Source organism: Thunnus maccoyii, chromosome 20 (genome assembly GCF_910596095.1).
Source record: "Thunnus maccoyii chromosome 20, fThuMac1.1, whole genome shotgun sequence".
Lineage (NCBI taxonomy): Eukaryota > Metazoa > Chordata > Actinopteri > Scombriformes > Scombridae > Thunnus > Thunnus maccoyii.
In genome coordinates this window covers 15,003,896-15,027,540 of record NC_056552.1, presented here as the reverse complement: position 1 = coordinate 15,027,540, position 23,645 = coordinate 15,003,896, and the positions used below count along the sequence as shown (strand labels likewise).

At 38.1% G+C, this 23,645-nt stretch overlaps 1 protein-coding gene across 1 annotated transcript; it reads right to left on the bottom strand.

The window, feature by feature from the left end:
• Positions 1-509: 509 nt before the first annotated feature.
• LOC121886958 (MAGUK p55 subfamily member 3-like) lies at positions 510-22,310 on the bottom strand. The gene is made up of 19 exons (XM_042397409.1): positions 22,058-22,310; positions 12,105-12,287; positions 11,410-11,528; positions 10,922-10,999; positions 10,661-10,741; positions 9,937-10,074; positions 8,056-8,137; positions 7,505-7,590; positions 7,332-7,406; positions 6,232-6,428; positions 5,774-5,838; positions 5,106-5,123; positions 4,795-4,836; positions 2,883-3,041; positions 2,646-2,726; positions 2,058-2,151; positions 1,759-1,867; positions 1,054-1,173; positions 510-849 (listed from the first exon to the last, which is right to left on the bottom strand). Exons 2-19 carry the CDS (start codon positions 12,139-12,141, stop codon positions 670-672), a joined length of 1,761 nt encoding a protein of 586 aa, XP_042253343.1. The 5' UTR covers positions 12,142-12,287; positions 22,058-22,310; the 3' UTR covers positions 510-669.
• Between the last annotated feature and the right edge of the window lie 1,335 nt (positions 22,311-23,645).

The following is a 23,645-nucleotide window of genomic DNA, read 5'->3' as shown; positions in this document are numbered from 1 at the left end:
CTTTACATTGTAATGACGTCACAGATTCTTAAATAACTTTTTTTCATAATTGACATGATTTGCAGTTTGAGGGGTCCTGTCAACAGTTTTACAGACGTCGCTTTTACAATGGTGGTCTATGGTGAAAGTGCTTTTTGGGCCGCAGGAGGGACTTTTTGCTTTTTTTGATTTTTTGGAAAAATTGGCTGCAAGGCTTAGCAGCAGCATGGTATCTAGCTCTTATAATACATCCATGGTTTTAACATGTTTAATATGGCACTTCACATTATAGCTGCTATAATATATATGTCATACATAATTGATCATACTTAGCGCTGATCTTGCTATAGGGACTTTGTCCTACATGCATGTACTACATTCCTGTCAGCTGTTACACTGCCATTGTACAGTTTAGATATACAGTATGGACGTCAGCACTATCTGTATGACAATCTCAGTCATTTCACACTGAACAACCTAAAACAGAAAGGCTCATTTGATACTCAGACCAATGAAAAAGCAGCTTTCAGTCCATTGCAGATGTTCTTTTATGATCAACTATCACAAACCTGTATTTGTGGAATGGTTAGTCTGGCAGTAAACACTGGATCACACCAACAGTTTTATCTGTCCTCCACACACAGTGGGTCCACTGTCTCAACTTGAACCAGTCAAGCTCAGGTAAGCAGGTTAGGTCCTCACCCAGGAAACAGGCACCCACTGGGGCTCCATCTGCACCCTCTCCAGTATGACCTGGAGCTCTGCTAAGGCACTGACTGGGTCCTCCTTCACCAAGACATAGTCCACCCAATGCCCGTAACACTCATCCATCCGCTCTGCCGACTGCTTCATTTCTTCCAGGTCATCCTCCTGCTCAGTGAGAGGAGAGGGGAGGAATAATGTTTAGTTGTTACTACATGACTCAGAGTGTGTACACAGGCACAAAATGTTACACTGATGATTTAAGAAAAAAGGTTTCAAATCACTAACAGTCTGTGTGAACAATCACTGTCAGCTAGGAGACACTGCACTTAAACTTTCTTTTGTCAAGTGTGAGTCAGGAAGTATTTGCACCGTTATTCCTGCGCTGAGTGAGGAAGAGGAGCCAAGCCGTTTCCTTTGACTGTCAAAGATGCAAGGTCTTACGAAGATGACATATGGTTTGAACTCAGCGGTACGTAGAGTCTTCAGTGCCTGAATGTGGGACAAAAACTTAATTATACCAACAACAGCGGCTTTACTAAATATATGGGAGATTTTTATGAATAGTGTAGATGTTTTACAGTCCTCCACAGCCTTTTAAAAAGTTGTCAGTACATAAACATTGAATATACTAAACCTGTTGGCTTATGCAGTGTAGACTGAATCCAGACTTGGTCATACTTTAAATGTGACAAGTAAAATCTTAGGATGGGTTCACAATTTTTGTGGCTATGGGCACACTTTTAATAGTCAGTATGAGCAGGAGGAATGATTACAGCAAAGAAAACCTCTTTCAGTGTTGACAGACTTGAAAAATTGTGAACTTATTTAAACTGTAATTTAAAACTGCTAAAACTGAGAAAATACAGCCTCTAATCAGCACTATGTAAAATCTGTGTTCTGTGTAAAACAGAGCTGTCAGAAACTTAATTGACACAGAAATAGAGGTGTGGGCGTCTCAATGTGATGAGATGAGAAAAATGATCTCATGTTTAATGACTATGTCTGTACTTGCTTTCAAGTTCTTAGTATTTATTGTAATCAAAAATGTATTCGTTTGTCAGTGTAAATACTAACCTCTGGTTGCACATCCACCAGACAGACCTTGTTTTGATCCAAAATTCTGCGCATGGACTCCAAACTGGTGCCGTACAGATTGTCTTTATACTCCCCATATTCAATAAATCTGCAGAAATATGGCACCATCATGAATTATTCGGGCAAAAAATTGTAAATCGAGCTGAACAGATTGGCCACTTCAGTGATAACAAATTTAAAAGTAAAATTAACTTGTATACAAAATGAATGCAAGTGTCTGAAACATCAGAATATACAGTAAACCATGTCTTGGATAATATCCTGTATCCAATACTCACTTGCCATTCTGGATGTCTGCCTCGAAAGCTGCTTTAGTGATGAAGTGGTACTCCACTCCTTCTCTCTCATAACACTTCCTGGCCCGAGTGGTGTCTTCAGGCCGCATATTCAAACACAGCCGGGGGGGGGGTTTGGAAAAAAGTTAATGACTGACTGCTTGTATGTCTTTAAATATGTCAGCAAGAGCCTGTGTGTGGTATGTAATCACATGGATAATGCATTGTCCTCCAGAGCAAAATATCACATTTTTACTCAGCAGTTTTCACAAGTGGTGAACAAAACATCTAATCCTGTGCAAATACAAAAAACGCCACAGATGGTGCAAATGTTGCTACACCATCTACACTATAACTCATTTGTTTTGGTGTAGCTTTTTGTAAAGAAATCTCCAGTGGTGGATTACAATGTCTGAAAGAGGAGATTAATCTGGTTTAAATCCTAGATCAAAGGCATTGCAGCAGCTAACAGGTACTCAGGTGAAACCCACAGCACATATCTTAACTACAGACCCAGAAAAACACATCTGCAGCTTTAGAGTGACTTCATAGTGAAAGCCAAAGAGTAAATATAAAGAAAACCCAACTCACGAGGCACAGCCAAACCACAATGTCGGGGATTCTCAGCGATCACCTTCTGTTTGAGCTCAGTGATCCGAGCTCCCTGAGAACCTGTGACCATATAACAGAATAGACACAAAATTATCAATATTTTTACTTAAATCTCATGCCCAGTGTCACTTTAATAGCAAGTTGGGTGTTTTTTTTTGAGAATTTATGTGTAGTTTCTTAAATTTAAGATGTCAACAAAACCCGCAGTAGACCTACCTATCAGTACTATTAGGCGGGGCCTCTCACCAGGACGGGGAAGATATTGTGTGACTTCCTCGTAAATCAGGAAATCTGTGTGATTGGCATCTGGAGTTTGAGGTTCTCCTGGTGATCCCTGGCGATCTTTCTTAAGCCTGAAACTTCTGCGCAAGCTCGCTGTGGTCAAAGACATGTAGGTAGAAATGTAAGATGGACAGTGGTCCATATACTGAAGAAACTCTAACAAGTCTAGCGCAGATTACACTGCCAGCTTGACACTAGAATCGAAAAACCAAACAAGTAGCAAACTGAAAATTGCACTAATTTCCACATCATCTCACGTCCTGATTGAAATTGAAATTCCTGTGTCATACATCAAACAACACAGACACACTGAACAACACCAGTAGAAATCAGTAAGAGTACCTGAGTAAAAATCCCATGAGAAAGCATGACCACAGAAGGCAGGAGCTGCCTTACTCTTGGGAGAAACTACAGCTCATATTAGACCATTTATTCAACCAGCTTAAATGTCACCAACAGAACAGAAGCTTGGAAGCCATGCATGCTGCATCTACCTTTTCACCAGACACAAACAAAGCACCTTAATCATGTAAGCGTGACAAGAGGCCATTTGTAAAGCACAATGAGAAGTAAATGAGGTCAGTGGCTGTAGCGTATGGCGCAAAAAGCCTGCCAGAGTCACAAGCGCACACACACGCAGATCAAGTGCAGAGCGCTGAGCTTTTTTTTTTTTTTTATAAAAAGTGGGAGCATGAAGATACACCCAAAACAAACACACTGTCACTCAGCAATTCCTGAAAGATACAGAAAAAAATGTGACTGTTAAAGCAGAACTTCAGCTATTTTAACCTCTATAATTATCTCATAATTCTCCATTATACCAATTTAATAAAATAAAATCATCACAATTGCTTCACTGTAGAGCTACTTGCTTCTTACGCGCCTATCAGAACAATGCTGCTTTTAAAAGCTACACTGATATATTAGCAAATATTGGCTTATCACAGAAACTGTATATCTGTATTAGTAGTGTAATTATTGGCATTTAGAAATTGCAATCCAGAAATGCCAAAGATATGTTAATAGATTGCTTAGCAACAGTGTCACCATTACACAGTTTGTCCACCAGAGAGCACTGACAAGTTTTCTTTAATGACCATATTTAAAGGATCCTCATCAGAAATGATTGTTCATGTTATGTGTTCATATAGAAAAATAATAAAGAAAGATATCAGTTGATCATTATCAACTTTTTAAAACGTCTTCTCAAATATCAATATTAAATCCAGTATTTGTCAGGCTATATTGTTTACAATGTTGTGAGTCATTCTTTTGTTAATTCACTAATTTATTTTGCACTAAGCCTGCATAAAAGATAAATAAAGTAATGAAGAACCCACTTAAAATATTTAGAGTTTACTTGTTATTTCAAACACATCTCATATTGGACTGAAAAACTAATACTCTGAATGGACTAGAGTGAAGCTGTTTGTAAGATTTTGGTTCAACATAAGCTGTATGATGGATGTGAAAATAAGGTCCAGGTCAAAATGGCTGGGGTAATGCTTTCAAGCACAGTAAAACCCACAGAAGCACAGTCACATGAAGTGAATAAGAGCAGCCAGGAAGCCTGATGAACACACCGAAGAGATTGCCAACTAGCTCTTTATGGTTTTAAATCTGTTTTTCAAAAAGGTTAAGAGGGCTGAGGTGAGGTGTTACATCTGGTGTTGAGTTCACAGAAGAAACCAGCTGAAACCTGCTCTTATCCTCCGATTCAAAACTATAGCAATCCACTACAACTTCTCTAAGAAGAATAGTTTGCAGATTCTGGAAGAAGGGATGGATTAGCACACAGATTTAGCAGAAATGTGATGTTGCAAACGCGTTGATCATGCCTCCTCACCTATGTCCTTTCCATTCAGAGCACCCTCACTGTCACAGTCTTCTGTGGGATGGCAAGCAGGAAGAGAAGACAGGGTAAGAGGAGGGAGGTGAGGTTGACGTTGAGGGTACAGTAACTATCAAGGAGAGAAGGGGAAGGTATTGTAGGTATAAAGGCAACTGTAAAGGGAAAAAAGGGGTTAATTGCAGGGGCGAAAGGTGCGCCAGAATCTGTGTTTTTGTGAGTTTCAGGTTGGGTGTTGTCAATGAAAGCATGCTTTATAAAGGGCAGGAATGAGAGCTGCTTTGTAATATGAGGGTTTGTCCACGTACCTCTCTCAGCCCGATCATCTGAGGTTGGCAATGCAAGGAATGACACACAGTATCACTGCAGGGAGTGACAGAATATTACAACCACTGTTCTTCTTGTGTACACTTTTTCAGATTCACCATAGAAACTATTCAGGACTTTCACCTTGTTTTGCAAATTCAACATCTTACACTCTATCTAGCTTTAGAAATACTTACAATTTATCTGCTTTTCTTTATCTACCGTACACCTCTTTCTCTCTTTTGTATAGTTTTAATAAATTACTTTTACCTGGATTCACAGTGTTTGGGAGTTTAGTATATATGCAGATAGATACATGGAAAGAACCGACTTAACGACCATACGCTGTTTTTCAAACCTTTATGTTTCATTTTACTTTTAAAATTGGATTAGGAAATGAAACACCGGAATTGAACCGCAGGCATTACGGTTATGTGGCATGCTTCATAACCAGTAGGCTACCGGGGCACACTGGATTACATGGTTTTTTTTATACAGATTAACCTCACATCCCCTGTTCTGTTTTCATAATCTCTTTTTCTGTATCTTCTTGTCTAGATTGGATTTGGCCTGCAATATAAGCTTTATCTGTCGATCTAAGCCTCTTGTACATTTATGGTTATAGGTTATGTGAGACAATTTTTGATTACCGAGGTAAAATAAGGCTTACATGTGGGGACTTTGGGGGACACAGGAGCAGGGAAGGAACCCATTTTCATCCTGTATCTCAAGCGCCTGAGAAGAAAAAAATGAAAGACAAAAGGCATTTATTTTTGATTTGAAAAAGGAAACCGTTGTCAATAAGAAGCCTGTTAGTGTTGTAGCAACAACTGACATGGGTCAGACACACTCTAAAGTTATAAATTCCATTTTAAATACCTTTTTTTATTGTTAAATCATTAAATTATTATAATTCTGAACTAACCTTTATGTAAATATTATCTTTATGCTATCATTTACCTCAAAATTTTCCAACAATGTATTATTATTATTAGTATTATTATACAAGAAAATCAGGTAGTAACATGTTTGGTGTCTGTAATAATTTCTTGCAATGACTGTTCTAGTAAGAAATGTTCAAATCCTTTAATCCCGCCCAAATGTTCCAGCAGAGATGATGCAGCCTACCTCTCCTGGAACTGTGTGGAGGGAACGAGGGCGGCACGCAGGTTACAGTCGCCCACCCTCTTGGCCTGCCACCAGGTGGTGTCTTCTTGGCTCACCACCTGAAGAATGTCCCCCCTTTTAAAAGGAAGTCCCGCCTCTTGACACGGAGTGGCCTTGTCCTCAAAAGGCATGTAGTCGAACAAAGCTCGAAGATAGACCTAGAGGGAGTAAGAATATTCTGTTAGCGAGGAATAATTGCTAAATCTGACAAATCTGTTTGTTAAACATTAAACTAAAGCTAGTAGCCAGTTAGCTTAGCTTAGCACAAAGACTGGAAACAGAGGGAAACAGCTAGCTTGATTCTTCAGGAAGCCACTGCTCTCGGTTAAAAAATATTCCTGCTCATGACCCCGTAAAACCCTACATGTGGTTTTTGTACGGATGAAACAAACAGTATAACATGCTAATTAGTGAGCTTTAAAATATGCTAATAGACATACAAACAGGTGACAAAGGAAAAACCAACATAAAGTGTCTTGTAAGGTGTTGGGCCAATACATGCCACCAGAACAGCTTCATTGCTCCTTGGCATTAATTCTACAAGTCTCTGGAACTTTTCTGGCAGGATGAACACCATTCTTCCAAAAGATATTCCCTCATATGGTTTTTTGATGATATAGCTGTCTAACACATCGGTCCAACATCTCCCATAGGTGTTCAACTGGGTTGAGATCTTGTGACTGCGAAGGCCATAGCAAGCTAGCTGTTTCCCCTGTTTGTGGTCTTTATGTTAAGCTAAGCTAAGCTAACCCGTTCCTGGCCGTAGCTTCATATTTAATTGTCATATGTGGAGGTGGTATCAATCTACTCATCTAACTCTTGGCAAAAAAAAAAAAAATTAAGCGTATTTCCCCAAACATCAAACTATTCTTTCTTCAAACTTATCAATAGATAAATTCTTCTGTTCCCAATGAGATTATCCATGAGTGTTGGTGCACGTCATTGATAAGAACCAACAATACAACAAAGTTTTCATTTAGAAAATTATTAAAAACATCAATTAATTACATTGGCATCATCACAGATGCAGACAGAATTTTACAGAAGAAATGCGCCCTTACTCTGCTTTCCTTCAGTTTGTCTTCTTCTACAACAGCTGGAATGATTTTCAGAGTGATGGAGCCTTGTGACTGGGACTGATCAAAAACACCAGAACTGTTATTTCCAGTAGTCATCATTTAACAATCCTACAGTAACTGAACTAATATGATTCTACATTAAATATGTCTGTTACCAGAATCTGACTAATTTCATCTGGCCTTTTGTGGGTTATCAGGTTTCCATTGACCTCTCGAAGCTCATCTCCCACATGCACCAGACCTGGAAACACAAACAGTCTTTTGAAAACAAGTCTACTAGCCAAGGAAAATAAATCAAAGGAATATTCCAGTGTGTATTTTCAGTGTGAGACTCTAATGTGAACAAAAAAAACACAATTTTCTGTTGGCATACAGTCAATAACATTTCCATGGCAACAGCCAGGAGCAACCCTTGTTTGTAATCTCAAAATATGCAATCTTGTGGCACTAATCTCAAGGATTTGATCTCTGGTGAAAGTTCATGGGGTTACACAACATAATCTCCTCACTTCTCTGTCAGTGTATTAGTAGTGATAAGAAAGTCCTGTTAGTAGAAAGAAGAGCTGTCAGAATTTTTTCTTATGTCACTTTACTGCAGATGTTTTTTTGCTTTTTTTTCCAGAGGCAATCAAACAATACAAGTGATGTTACAAGTGAATTTGTGCACATATGCATTGTAATATTGTGTGAAAACTGTTGCTCTCACCACTGCGGTCAGCAGCCCCTCCCCTCATGATTCTGGCCACGATTACAGCTCCTGTCGCCTCATCTCTCCGAATAGTTGCACCCTGATGGAAGAGACCAATCAATAAATCTTACTCCAAATCAAATATCTACTTTTCACTGACCTGATATTATATTCTGGTTGACAGATAATAGCTTCTCCCTGTGTGCAGGTTGGTGGCTTTTGCCGGAAAGATCAGTATCAGTCAACAAAACTCTTGTTGCAACTAACGATTATTTTCATTACCAATCAATCTGCTGATTATTTCCTTGATTTAATCGATTAATTATTTTGTCTACAGAATGTCAGAAAACAGTGAAAAATTAAGTTACGTCTTTAAATGTTTTGTCTGACCAACAAACCAAAATCCAAAGATATTCACTTTACTATCATGTACGACACAGAGAACCTTAAAATTTTCACATTTGACAAGCTGCAACAAGCAAATATTTGGCATTTTTGCTTCCAATAGTTGGCAATTAATTTTCTGTTGATTGAATGAACATTACAGCTCTACCCTTGTGTGAGAGGAGTAATACTTGATCATTGGAGATGACCTCTGCTGGAGTTTAAAGGGATAGTTTGCAGTTTTTTGAAATGGGGTTGTTTGATGTACTTATCCATAGTCACTGTATTAGCTGCAGTAGATGGCAGTCTGCACCCCTCCAATTTGGAGAAGCAGGCAAGAGTACTGGCTTGGAAGCTAAGCAATGTACTGCTGTGGACGGCGCCAGCAGCAAAACATGTTTTAACTACCTAAAAAAAGGACCGCCTAAAAAAAAAAAATTAAAAAAAATCAATATCAGTATAAGGGTATGCTATATTTAGAATATTTTCACCACTTTACCTTGCCATCAGCCAGCCCTTTCCTTTGGCACTACATTTTCTTCTCAACCGTAGAATTTCCGTATTCCTCGCCGTGCACTGTATTACACCGCAGATCAGCTGTTTGGATCTGAAAGTGCTGTTGCAGCGTAATACAGTGAGCGGCATGCATAGGAATACATTTCAAAATATGCGAACTATCCTTTTAATTTCAGCTAGAGGTGTTTCTATAGAAGTGGGCCCTGTTTTGTTTGTATTTCGTGCACACAAAAGAGAAGACACTCCTGCTGATGGTTTCATGCTATTCCACTGATCGACAGTTGGTGGCAGTAATGTGGAAAATATAACAATGCACTAATGCAACATAGACAAGAAAAAGACTGCTTGTGCACTAACATGGATGTTAAAATGTTGGTGTTAAATTGTTCCGAAAATCAAGTCTCCAAATGTTATATGAAGGAGGAAAAGAATTCAAGGATACACATAATGCATTTTAATGAGAAACAGTGAATATAAACATAACTTTGTTAATGAAAAAAAAAACTCCACAGGGTACCTTTAACATGCTAGTAATCTTGTGATTCATTTTTTAATTACTGTATCAGAGAAAAACCTCTACAACACACTTCCCTACTTGTTATCAGAGTTTTCCTTCATTGGGTTACAGCTCACATTTCTCTTTTGTTCTTTAGCATACCTAAATGCAGTAACTCTACAGTTAGACATTACTGACACATCCTATCTGACATATGAACAGACTCACAACTCTCAGTTCCACTTGTATCTGCTTGTATCTTTGTATCTGAACTGATCTTTAATAAGTCGATATTTTGCTTTTCAAAACTGATATCACTTCTCAAATCTATTTATTTGTCCTTTGCTTGAAGGATTTCCTTGAGCGTGATTTTTTTTTTCCAACAGAGCTCTCTAAATCTGCTCTATCACAGTAAATAGAGTTTTAAAGCCCCTCTTGAGGGGTATGAAAATTGTAGTTATTGAGGGAAGGAAAAGCTCTTATTTTTGTCAGGCGGCTCTCACCAGGGGCTCCTTGTTCTTCACCAGGCGGACGATCTTCACGGACTCCTCCTCCAGATCGTCATCTAGATCCTCCGGCAGTGGCGGCAGCACCGGGTCGAAGTTCTTTTGGGCCACTGTGTCATGGGCTGACAGCACAGCCTGCATGAACAAGTTGAATAAAGACACAAACAAACACACACACATAGAAAAGAGGAAAGAACACCATAAAATGAAGCCTCAGTCAGTGTCCAGAGAATTCACAAAAATGAAAAGAAAATTGATTGGTACAGCAAAGAAAAGCCATGTAAATCGCAGGGGTGTAGAAAAACAGAAAAAGACAGGAGAAAAGCCAAGAGAACAAGGAGGGAGAGAGAGAGAGACAGAGGGAAAATACGACTGACTGCTTTTGCAAATGAGTGTTCCCATTTCACAGCTGTCAACCCTTCCCGCTCCCAAGAAAGCCAATAAATTGAACATAATGACTTGATAAGAGTAATTAGGCAGTCTTGTCTATGTCTGAGGGACGGGGGAAGGGGGACAGACAGACAGCTCTGATGCTGGCATTACGTAATAGATGATCAACTTAGAGGGAAATCAGAACAGCTCAGGGTGAAAGCACTCAGAGACAGCGAAATTAAAGAGATCAGACCTCACAGGGAACAGGAGACTGTCTGGGTTGAAAGCAAAGAGACACCAACGAACATTTATCACTTCTAAGTGTGTGTGTGTGTGTTTGTGTGTGTACCTTGAGGTGAGGAGTGCTCAGCAGGAGGAGCAGTTCTCTCTCGTCATCCTCCAGTGGTCCATTCTGGAGCTCTTCTGCCAGCTGACCATTTGAATCAGAAAATCTCCAATTAAATATTTTGAAAAATCTCCTCATAAAAGAAAATTACCTTTGTTGGATCACAATAAATGTTTATTAATATTTAATGGTGAATTACAATATTATCCAATATTCTAATTTTAGCACTGAAATATATATATAATATATAAAGATTGCACCTACATCCTCTGCCAGACAAGAAGCGCTGTGCAGAACTGGCGTCGGGCTCTGTTTCTCGTACTGCTTCAGTTTCTCATGAATCTGTGATGTTAAAGGTTTAATTAGCACACTGGCCACGTCACAAATGTGCATGCACACACAAAAAATAATGAATTTACATGAAACCTAGTAGACAGAAAGCCTTTTTTCCAAGAATGAGTTGATAAGATTTTGCAGAAAACAAACATTTGGGATTTTATCATTAAATATTTACAGACATTTACATGTCTTATTCTGATTTTAAATTCTGGTGAGACAGATTTTTTCAGTTTTTATTTGCAGCTTGTTCGGTATTGTTCGGTAGATATTTGCACTCTACCAACTGAGTGCCTTCTTGTTTATTTATTGAATAGCTGATGCAAAGAAACACTAGACTAGATGTTCCTTTATAAACATGATTTTTTTTAGGCCACAGTGCAGCAGTCACAGCTACTCTGACATATCTGCTGTACCTTCATGAGGTAACCGAGGCTCTTCTCACTAAAGACATCTCTGAGGAAGACCAGGTCATCCTTATAGTTGGCATCAGGGTGGAGCTGAGAGGTGAGCAGGGCCAGGGTCTCATGCAGCCCTGTATGGATTATACAAACCAAGATTCATCACCCACTTTCTATCATAAACTAAAAGAAATCAGGCAAGAAGAAATTACATCATCAATAAGAAATAAAAGTAAAATAAAACATCTCTTTTTCATATTATGGTATAGGGATTATAAAGGGACAATCAAGAACCAAATACACTTAAATGTAGAATGTTAGATCGGCTTTTGTTTAAATTTAACTAACACTATGACATTAGATTTTTGTCTGAATTGAACAAAAGGGAGAAAAAGATCTGACATTTGGATCTCACATTTGAAAAGCCCAACTGTTGCTGCCAAATAAGAGACCTGAAGCCTCTCTGAAATCCAACACATTTCCAATGTATGGTAGAAACTACATAATTAGGTATGTTTATGTCTCAAATGTCTGCCTCTGTAACTCCGTCTACCTTGCATCCGCAGACAATGTAATTTTCAGTTAAATTCTTAACTTAAAATTCAAGCATCTGTTATGTATATTGATATTATAAAACATGCATTATTTATAAGCATATAAAATGCATCAGAGAGCATAAGCAAGCAGCTTGAACATATGTTTGGCTGTACCTGTGCTTGCAGACACGATGGGCATGGCTTCAATCATCCAGAGGAGGCAGGAGGGTGGAGAGGGGTGAGGGGTGGTGGGGGGGAAACAGGGAGGGAGGGAAAACAAAGGCGGTGGGTTCTCTCCGCTGGCTCCTTCTGTTCTGGCTCCTCACGTGTGGCCAAGGTAAAATATCACAGACACAACTGGGAATTTAAGAAAAACAACAAAAAACAAGAAAACAAAACATATGATGTTTCCACATGAGGGAAAAGAGGTAGATAGCATAATCCAGGCTCTCTCAGAATTGATGTTTTTCCTCACAAAATTCCGATTTTCTTTCTCAGAATCCTTTTTTGTTTTGATTCACGGAATCATGCAATTAATCTAAAATAATACATGCTTGAAAAAATGTCCCTCTTCATTTGCAGTGGAGGATTAAGTTCGTAAGTGATATTTTAAAACTGTGTGTAAAAAGAGTTGAAGGCTGTACTTGCAAACACTGACAATAAAAACAGAAATATGACCTCTGGGGCTGCTGATGGAGACTTACTAAAGCATACGTATCTTTTCTCATTTAAATTGACTTTGAAAATACATTTTGAAATGGCATCCAACCAGCTATGCTTTGACAGTGATGAATGAACCCATTACTGTGCTGGGGTTTCAAAATGATTAAAAACTGCTCTCATTATGGAGGCAAAAAGCACTAGTTTCTTTGTAAACTGCATGACATGGAGAAAAGTGAGGTCAGATAATACTGACCCCTTTTGTCTAATAAGATTCCTCATCTTGTTTGTCCCCATGGCAACGCTATAGTAGCAATGACTCCCTCTGTGTTCAGCTTAATTAAATGCTATTTGATTTGTTTCGCATTATTAACTTCACTAATTCGCTATTGTCTCCAAGGGAAGAGAAAGTGTGTCCAAACTTTTGACTGGCATTGTATGTGCATAGACTGTTTTCACATTCATCTGCTGAAATTGGAAAGTTTCTCTGAGCTCAGTGAAACTCTCAGTTTAAGGCATGCACCTACAAGCATGATTTGTAATATCACAACTAGTTTGGAGCCAATCAGGGTCCAGTATTCAACTTACACAGATGTGGAAACTTGAAGCCTTCAGCGCACAAACACTGAGAACTGATTAATCAGTGAAGTAGGAGACATCTTGTGTCCAGCAGTGTAACTGTAAATATGAAAAATATTTGTATATTCATACAGTAGATTCTCAGATTTTAAAAGAGGGAGAAGGAGTAGATGACATTTTGATGATTTTAACAAGATAATTGAATTTATTTTTGTGGGAAAAACACATCAAAACACAAATATAGTATTTTATTTAAATCGTAAAACATGTCTGGAGGGGATCTTTAAGTAAGCTTAAGTGAGCTTAAATCTTTAAGTAAAATCTACCCCACAACTAAAAGCTATCATGGGTAAAACAAAAACAACAAGCCTTTTCGCACCTTTTTTTTTTTTTTTAACTTTAGTGACATTTTTTCCTATTCTCACAGACATGACACCTGTATCCAGACATTTCCTGCACAGCTTGACAGAAGAAAGCTTTTCAAACAACTCTCCAAAGTTAAACACTTTTGTGTCTGTCGATCAGAATCAAAGAGACAGGGCATTTTTAGAGAGTAACCATTTTGTTCATAACATAAAGAGTATATTTTCTAAATACAGAGGGACAGAATTTAGTGCAGCCACCTTTTTCCAATGCAGACGCCTGTTGAATCATTAAGGACCTGTATTTAGGCAAAATATAGTGCTCACTGGCAGTTTGTAATATCAATGGCCAAGTATGACACAACACTAATCTCTCTCCATCATCACTTAGGAACACCTGGAAAGGGTACTCCATGCAAAACATAAAATACTGATTAAATAAGACTATTCTGAAGTAGTTGGTCACACAGAAAAATAAATTACGAACATTACTTTGACCCTTTTTTCTCACTGATGTGCTTTGTCCGAGCTACCAGACTAGATGCTACATCAGTGACAGTCCATCAGAAATGTAAGTATATGGAAAAACAAATTAAAAAGTGTTGCCATGGAAGCAGCATTTCATTTGAGTTGAAATCTACAAAACGATCCTGCAGCCTTTTCTGACAATTTCCAAAGCAGGCAAAACAATCTGGCTCATTGTTAGACATCCACAGTTACCACAAACAAACACCTGACGGCTATAAACAAAAACCAGAGGCACTCGTTCAGCATGTTGGCAAATAGCAAGCCCTCATTAAATTTATTTACTAGATACATAAATCAAGACATCCATCAACTTCATGAATTTTCTTGTTTTTGCTGATTATATTCAGTTCTAGTCAAAATGGTTTGTCTAAGCAGAATTCCCACTTTTGTATCCCAGAGTTGTTAAAAACAATTACTAGTTTGTTTGTTGATTTTCTGTCTTATTGTAATATATTTAATAGTAATATTATATTATTGTAATATATATTCTGACAATTTCATCATAACAATACGTTACCTTAGTCTTTTGTTAATTATGTTCTGTCAATTCATTGTCACATTTTCCCCTGGTGGGCTGATTAATATGTGCTGGCTGCCAAGGAAATTTCTAGTTTGGAAAAATACTGATTGAAGACAGGCTGGCATCGTGCCAAAGTCATAATTAGAATAAACAGCAACAGCACAAACACACCTTTGTTGAGATGGTGACTTGTGTTCATGAAGCCCATATGAAGCCGTGTAAAATGTTTAAGAGGAAATGAATTTAATCGTGCCTTAGATTGCTGAGCAGTGATGCCAAAACTTTTAACTGTTCTGCAAAGTCCTATTCTACATTTTCCACATTACATTCCAAATTTATAGTTGTAGTCCATCAATAACATGGAGGCTGATTGAACCATTACAAACACGTACTGGAAGAATTCAATGAACTTCCATACAGCTAACTGGCGAATGATATATTGATTGATATATTGATGATCATATTTTTTCGTGTAAGGGAATGGTTTGACTTTCCTGCCAAGAATCGGATGAGAAGATAGATACCACATTCATGTCTGTGTGATAAATATGAAGCGAAAGTCAGCAGCCGGTTAGCTTAGCTTAGCATAAAGACTGAAAACGGGAAACAGCGAGCCTGGCTGTGCCACGTCTCATTTGTTGAATTTGTACTCATGGTCTCCAGGAGGTCACTGTGCCCGGCCAAGAAATAGTCCGGTACATAACACCACAAAATGTTGTTTCTACGCGAAACAATAATTGGCAAGTTTTAGCGGTGCTGAGGAAAAAACTCCACATTTCACTTTATGCTAAGCTAAGCTAAGCGTCTCCTGGCTCCTGGCATGAAAGTGGCATCAATCTTCTCATCTAACTCTCTGCAAGAAAGTGTGGTGGGTAATGTTCCCCTATTGCAAGTGAATACAGTATCATGTGTAATGTTGGTGAACACAGCTCCAGGCCTGAATCCTCCTCCAACCAATTCCCTAATCAAGGCCATCAGATTATATAAGGTACCTGTTAGCCTGTGTTTACTCTTTTAGCTCCTGTCCTCTGTCTCTGTTGTGGCTGGTAGTGTTTAGTGTTACAGCTATGTAGTTAAAGTGATGACTTAACATGCACAAGTCAGCCTCTTTTGCACTGCGTACTTAGTTGACTGCGTTCTGTTCTAGCTTTGATCTAAATTGTTGGCTGAGCATATTGTTTGTTGGAACTCCACTGTTGTCCTGCCCAACCTTTTTGAGTGATCCTGTGTGTTAATGTCCCGTACCAGACGTGGTGAGTAGCGTCACCACATCAAAATGTATCATTTTAGTATGCAGCATGATGAGGCCTGATAATTCCTGTTCTCCCTTTGTAGGTTCACCTGCTGTTGTTTTGCTCGTTCTTTGTTTGGCCTTCTGGTAATGTTTTGCTTGAGTGTCATTCCCGTGCCTGTACTGTCAAACCAACTGGGTTGTTTATTTGTTTGTTATTCTCTTTCTATTAGTTCCCTTTCTTTCAGTGAAGCATATGCCATATTGTTGGGTGGCTAGGCACCCATGGTGAGGTCCCTACACTTTATGCATGTTATTAAAAGCACTGGGACGCAAATGTAGATTGCACCATTTCTGCTAGGAGGATTGCTATGTTGCACCTGAGGTGATTAAGTGGTTGCACCCCTGGGCACTCCTCAGTGTAGTGCCTCTCCACAGGTGGCCTCAGCTCAGTTTCCCCAGTCTTGCTTAGTTTATGTTGGACTGGTAGTTTTAAATACTTTAGGGCTCACTTATGGTTTTAGATTTTGTATTAAGGCCTTTTTAGCTGTAACTGTAATAAAGCACTATTTTTATTCCCCTTATTGGTTTCAGTAATTAAAAATTATTTTCTCCCCAGCAGCTCTAGTCCCTGCCTATTTAATTATTTCAATAAAACATTTGATTTATTCTGAAAACACGTCTCTGTCTTGTGTCTGTAACGACTGCGTGCCTTATGAATTTTCAAAACAATATTCAAGCTTCTTGAGACAGTATTTCCTGGGGTGCAATTCCCCAGGTGGTGTTAGTTTCCCCATGCTCCCCTTTTGTCTGTGCCACAAAAGCAAATAACAGTAAGTCCCAAAAGTTGACTAAATTTCCTTAAGTGAACTGTGATTTGGCTTCAGTAAACACACACACACATATCGACAAGCTAGTGTCACCAGTGTCCTGTAATTACATGTTGTCAGTGTCCATGTCAGGAGCTTGAAGTGACCCTTGACCTTTCCGCATGAGTGACCCTCCAGCAGGCATTGATAATACACCCCAGATTGAGTCAGTCTAATGCTGCACCAATGTCTGTCCCTTCATTCACTCACTCAGCAGGACGCTGACATGGTAGCACTTCTAAAAAAAATCCATTCTGCACATTATGAGCAGAAGAAACACACATATTTTGCCACGCCTGATGAGTTACACAGCCTCAACTACCTACAGACCAGTGTGGTAATATTTATACATGTTTGTTTATTTGGCTTTCTTTCTGTCAGCATAATATCCATGAAATTTGGTGGACGAAGAGATTCACAGCAAAGGTATGAGACTGCGGGCATGAGGTCAATCCAATTAAGTTATTTTCACTCTACAAATCAACCTTATAAATCCCATGAATAGACCAAACCTGTCACAGAGAGACAGCCAACTACACAGCAAGGGGACTGAAACATATCATGTGAAAGCTAACTGGTGAGACAAAGCCACAGCTAGCCTTAGCTAAAGCTAAAACTAAATTTACTATACTTTAATTTTACTTTCTCCTGTTATCTGTAAATGAAAAATATCATTCTTGATGAACTGACATCATGGTAATTCAATTACTTGTTCCACCAAACTAAATGAGGCAGGACTAAATTTAGTTACGATGAGGAAAATAACCCTGGTGAACTACATGTCATGTTGACTGGAATTAGTGGGATTGGGTGTGGATAGGCTGCCTTCAAATCATACATTTACATGTATCAAAATTATAAAATATATTTTATTGATTTCAATATAAATATTGATAGTAGACAGACACCTAACAACACCTTAATTATGGACTGCAAATGATCAAAGTTAAAGTTTCTTACTTTAAAGTACTCAAGAAAACTGAGAAACACATTTTGTTGATAGATTCTCACGTTGCATTATGTGAAGATCCAAATGCAGGGTGCAGTACAGCATTCTTTTAGTTATTATGTGTTTGGGGGGGGGTAAAAAATCCAGCTAGCTTTGAAGGGAAAAAGTGTCCTCTAGAATTGATTATTTCCAAATTTAGAAGTGAATTGTTGTTATATGTTCAGATTAAAAACAAACAAAAAAACAACAACATTTTTCTCACTTTAAAATTAAGAGTTTATTTTGTTTTGGTTCACGCCTGCACTGCTTGAGAAAATGTGGTTCAAACGATAAAGCTAACAGTTCTGTGGTAACACATCCTCTCTCTCATCCTCTGTTTTCAGCTCACCTCCCTGCACACTTGGCCCATGTTCCTGACCTTCTTTCTCTCATCTCTTCTTCCCTCTATCCAACTCTCTCTAATTACAAGGCTGGAAAGAGCTTAAAGCTGACATCTTTCCTCTCTCTCTCTCTCTCTCTCTCTCTCTCTCTCTCTCTCTCTCTATCTCTCTGTCTCTCTCTCTCTCTCTCTCTGAGTCTATCATCTATATACTTAAGGTTACCACCGGCCATATGGTGGTATTAGCTAGCCTCCTTGATTTAAGATGGCAATGCTCGCGGCTGTATGCATCACTGAGGATTTCCATGAATACAATGAAGTAGATTAGACAGGACTGGTAGATTAGAAGAGAAACCCAACAGCAGCACATACTACCTTTTCTACTTAATAAAGATCAATATGGAATTGATCATATACCTGTATTATCAAACATCAAACGCAATGCTGGAATTAGTCGATTAACTGATGAGTTGATTGACAGAAAATTGATTGACAAAATTTCATTAGTTGACAAATCATTTAAAGTAATTTATTCAATAAAAACGACAAAAAAAATTGTATGTTCATGGTTCTCCAATGAGATTTTTATCTGCTTTTCTCCATCTTATATCATCACAAAATGAATCACTTTAAGTAACTGGAAGACGTTTGGGAACTTACAATGAGTATTTATCCTTATTTTCAAACATTTTCATGAGTATTTTACAGACTCTCTCACTTGAGAGTAAAGATGTCAATGTGATTGAGAATAATATTCACTCCCACACCCTCCCTTCAGCCTCAGCTGTGTGTTTTGTGCTAATAAGAACATGTTAGCATGCTAACACAGTGATGGCGAGCAGTATCTGCTATCAAAAAAAGTGGAAAAGCTGCAAACTCATAACACCGATAAATTTATTTGAACAGATGAAGATCCACAGCAATGTCTTCTTCAGCCATTTGCCTCAAAACACTGCTGTGTATACAGCATTTTGGTGTGTAGAGCTTCTAGCATGGCTATACAACTCTTTATCTTGTTTGCTTTTTAATCAAATTAGATCATGATTAAGACAAAAACACTTGTTGAAAAAAGTGAGTATTTAAGTCTTTGTAAGCATATATCATCAGCACTGAGCAAACATCTTATTCTTACGGTAGATATCCTTTATATTGTACAGTATCAGACTGGTTCTTGCTGTAAGGTATTACTGGCAAGTAAGAATTGAGAAACCTTTCATCTTGATTTAACTTAAAGGGGACCTATTATGTTCATTTCCAGCTCTATATTTTTATTCTGGGACTCCACTAGAGTAGCTTTGCATCATTCACAGTTCAAAAAACTCCTCATTTATCTCATACTGGCCCTTTATGTAGCCCCTCAGTTCAGCCTCTGTCTCTAACAGGCAATCTTAGCTCCTGTCTCTTTATTCTGTCTCTATTCTGTATTTATTCTTTCTCTATTCTTTTCTCAGTGGCCAACTTTCCTGAAGCCTCCGACGGGCAGCTGTATCAGAGTCGTGTTAAGTTACTGCAGATTAAAAAAAACCCAAATTTCCTGCTTTACTGCTTCATAGTAAAAGCTTTTAAATGACTAAATGTGCTTTTGCTCACAGGAATTACTTCTACATACGTTAATTTATTATTTGACACTTTGGCCACATTTAATATGAATATCTGATATTGTAACATTATATATATGACTGAAAATAAGGAAAAGCATAATAGGTCCCCTTTAATACTATGAGCAGGAATAAAAGTTTTAGTCAAATCTGCCTCTTTTTATTCATTTTCTATTATTTCACAGTCTGCCCCTTTACAACATTTGCATACAGATTTTATTTGAAAACTGAATAATTTGACTCCCACAGGGCAGTTTTCTCTTCGCCTCGTCTCTGTGACGCAGGAATGATGGAGTTTTTCAAGGACGCTTCAACAGATTTAAATTCTGATATTATACTGAAAGCTATTGGCAATTTGGAGTTTTGACCTTGTGATAATCACTTGATCTTATGAGCAACCTCTTCTTTACTACTATACCTTTAATTGGCTCATTAGCACTGTGAGGTGCCTCATGCTAAGGTTTTGTTATCATTTTTAATATTATTTCATGTTTGCAGTCATGTTTTTCTCCTACTGATAAAGAGAGACTGGCTGCTGGATCATGATAACATTCCATATTCACATGCCTTTTCTTCATTCTCTCACTCATTGTCAAGTTTGATTGTTTCAAGTTTTCCCACTGGTTGACTTTGTCCCTGTTGCCTTTCTGAATCTTTGCCTTTATCTTTACAAAACTTCGGGATTGGACCAAGATTATTCATCCTACTACTAAACTAGTTACCAACACAATCTAGAATCAATTCCGCGTATGTAATACTTTATTACACTGATATTGTGTTCACAGAGCTTAACCTTATGTCACTGTCCTCCCTACTCACACACAAACATGCACACACGCCACCTGTTTGCCAGACTCATTTGCTTTTGGACGGGTCCCGAGAGGAAGACAGAGAGGGGCGAGGTCACCAACACAGATAAGGCCATCTGCCCAAAACACTGTGTGTGTTTGTATGTGAGATACTACCTAGAATTTCATCCACCTCCTCTGATGCCGCCCACATGGCTGAGCAGAAATATTTGGATATGACAGATTTCATTCCAATATCCATTCAGAAAAAACAGATGTCTGCTGTACATTTCGCAAAGATATTAGGATAATCTACAAAAGATTTATAGTGTGTTTCTCATTAATAAATTAAGCATTCTTTTGTGGAAAAACAGATGTATTAAATGTCTGCATCCCAAATTCTGCACAACAGAATAATGTTTTGTATAGATAATACTGTAGACAAAACATCAAAAGTTAATCTACATGCAGCTTCCTTGAGATTTAGATTTTAATAGTGCATGGTTGAAAATGCTGGAAAGAAAAGAAAATGTAGTGCAGAGGAGGTCAGTAGCCAGATGGCTCTTAAGAGGCTTATAAGAAGAGCATCACTTCAAAAACACCTTCAACACACCCACTCCGCGACACAGCAGGATAAAGAGTCAGGCTGTCCTGCACTTCTAGTGCTGGGAGATTGACTTTGGTGTCTGGGGAAGGAAACCCACATTTATTTGTATATATATATATGTGTGTGTGTGTGTGTGTTTGTGTGTGTCTGTGTCTGTGTGTATGTGTGCAGGCAAACAGGCCAGCGTCTCTTTCATGATTTCAGGATTTTAACAGCCGTGGACCTTGACATGACGGTTGACAAAGTGCCAGTCTAGCTGGTAGGGAGCCAAACTTTAGAAGCTTTTGACTGGTGGCTGATGTGAAACTCTCCCACTGAGCTCATAATGATATGTGTAAATGGAAAAAGGGGACATGGACTGCAAAATGTGTGCCTACAAACGATGTCCTCTTACCAGTCAGTTCAGATTTAAAACAACATCATTTTAACCTATAATACAGCAACATAATCATAAAAATTAGACAAATTTCTAGACCTAAGATATCACCTTTTCCTTTGACTAAGATAAAGTTCACTGGTGCTCATTTTTTCCTTGAATATTTCTTTCCTAATATCTCTGTCCGTGGCCTTGACCTTTACTGAATACTAATATGGCTCTCCTGCCTCTCCTGTAGCCAATAAAACCATAAACCAAGTGATAGCCTGAGGCTTGTCCTGTCAAGCACCTCTCTCTCAGGTCACCAAGCACTGTGCTGTGATAATATTGATCAGCTTTTCCCTTTTAATTTATCAGAAGGAGAATGATCTTTTTTCACACATTTAGCTGGCATATATATGCAACCCATGACGTATAACTAAATGCAATATTCTCCTCCACACTGATTTAATCTACTGCTTGAGTTCACAGGTGAGACACAATCCCAATTAACATGCAGCACAGTCATGCATCCACATGGTTTTACACAGGCATGTGCTTGGAAATCACAATTCTTTTAAAAAAAAAGCTTGCAAAATATGTGCATAAATCAGATTTGTGTAATTTACTGACAGTGTCTCCCTCACACACATACATAACACTGTGCAGAGTTAAGTCCGTGCACATTGAAAGCATCTTTACCTTGTTGAGGCTCCTCTCAGCCTCAGCGTGCGTGTTTCTGTTGTCTCGAGCCGACCGCTCCTCCTTTCACGCCAGTGCTTTCTCTTTCTTCTTCCTCTCCTCTGTCTCTCTGTTCACTCTGCGTCTAGCTGACTGACACACATTAGGTTTTATTTCTCTGCTCCATCCAATCTTCCGCTCAGTGAGCCACCCCTGCCCCTCTGTCTGTCAGTCAGCTTTCGCCCTCACTCCCTCTCTCTCTCTCCATGATACCTTCAAGTGCTCCTCGTAAACTCCACTACAGCAAGTGCATTCATGTGGCTAGCAGGAGAACGGGGAAGAGAAAATATGCATAGCCAAACGATATTATTAATATTATTAAAGGCTGCTGTAATGTAATTTTATTTCCCTACAAATAAGTACCCCACTAGTGAAAATAGCTCTCCACGATATAGCCTTATAGTTATGCAAAAAGCCAAATATGGAGGTCCATATTCTTCCACAAAAAAAGGAAATACATGAAATGTTAGGAATGACAAAAATAAAAATACTCACAGTAAGAAAAATCTTATATCCTATATCATTCATTAGCTCATAATTATGGTTTCATAATAAGGTTGTATAAATGGGCAAATACGTCCAGAACATCAGGTTCCCAGTGTTAGCGAGCTACTACTTAGCTTTTAGTAATTTTAATAACTGCAAATTTGTTGAGTAATTTTCACTACTCAAGTACAATATCAACTAAGGCATATCTTGCATAAAGTTGTGGCTGTGTCTTATATATTGAGCTGACTTGGTGCATAACTGGCAGTTCACTCAGCACTGAAAGAAAAGGGCCCAACAACAAAATTATGCCCCTGGGCTTCCAAATAGATGAATTTGGTAATGGATTTAAGCATTCAATCACTGTTTAATACTTGTAAAAGGTGGTTGTAAATTGATTTATTATATTTATTATTCTACCAAAAGAGAGAAAAATAGGTGTCCATTAAAGATGCAGGTTTAACACAAAATGCCAAGTACAGAAGCCCATTTCTGCCAGGAATAGAAAAAAATATGAAATGTTTGGAATTAATAAAAAAAACCTATATGAGATAGTAAGTCATCATTTTGAGCTTATATCTCATAATTTTGAATTACTGTGAGTGTTTTAATTTTTATTTAATGTAACTCTGTTTATATTGTCTTTATTTTTTAGAAGTCTTTGTGTGAGCTTTTAGCTTCCTGCCTCTCCTGCACAAGTGTTTGTTTTCTATAAATTCATGTACAGCTGAGTGATTTTGTATATGTGAATGTCTTTGTGTATATATCAAATCACTGAATCTTTTATAAAAACTGTATTCTTGTAATGTGCAAACACATTTTTGTGTGCCTGGAATCAATTGGCTTCCATACACACTACATCCTCATGTAAAATCAATTACTTTACCATCTATTTGACAACTGAAAATACCACTCAGTTCACGTCATATATTGACATGTTAAAAGAAAAACAATTCAGTTTAAACTATTCTGTATGATGTAATAGGCTGTAATAATTATTTTAAAAAATCTAATTGCCCTAATCCTTTATATTCACAAAAATTGCAGCGCATATATGGCTTAT

Excerpts from the sequence above, each read along its gene's own strand:
- LOC121886958 (XM_042397409.1), bottom strand. The coding sequence starts at position 12,141 with ATGATTGAAGCCATGCCCATCGTGTCTGCAAGCACAG. Across the intron at positions 11,000-11,409 it reads GCCTCGGTTACCTCATGAAG|ATTCATGAGAAACTGAAGCA; the intron begins GTACAGCAGATA and ends TTAACATCACAG. Across the intron at positions 7,591-8,055 it reads AGGGGCTGCTGACCGCAGTG|GTCTGGTGCATGTGGGAGAT; the intron begins GTGAGAGCAACA and ends TTGTGTTTCCAG.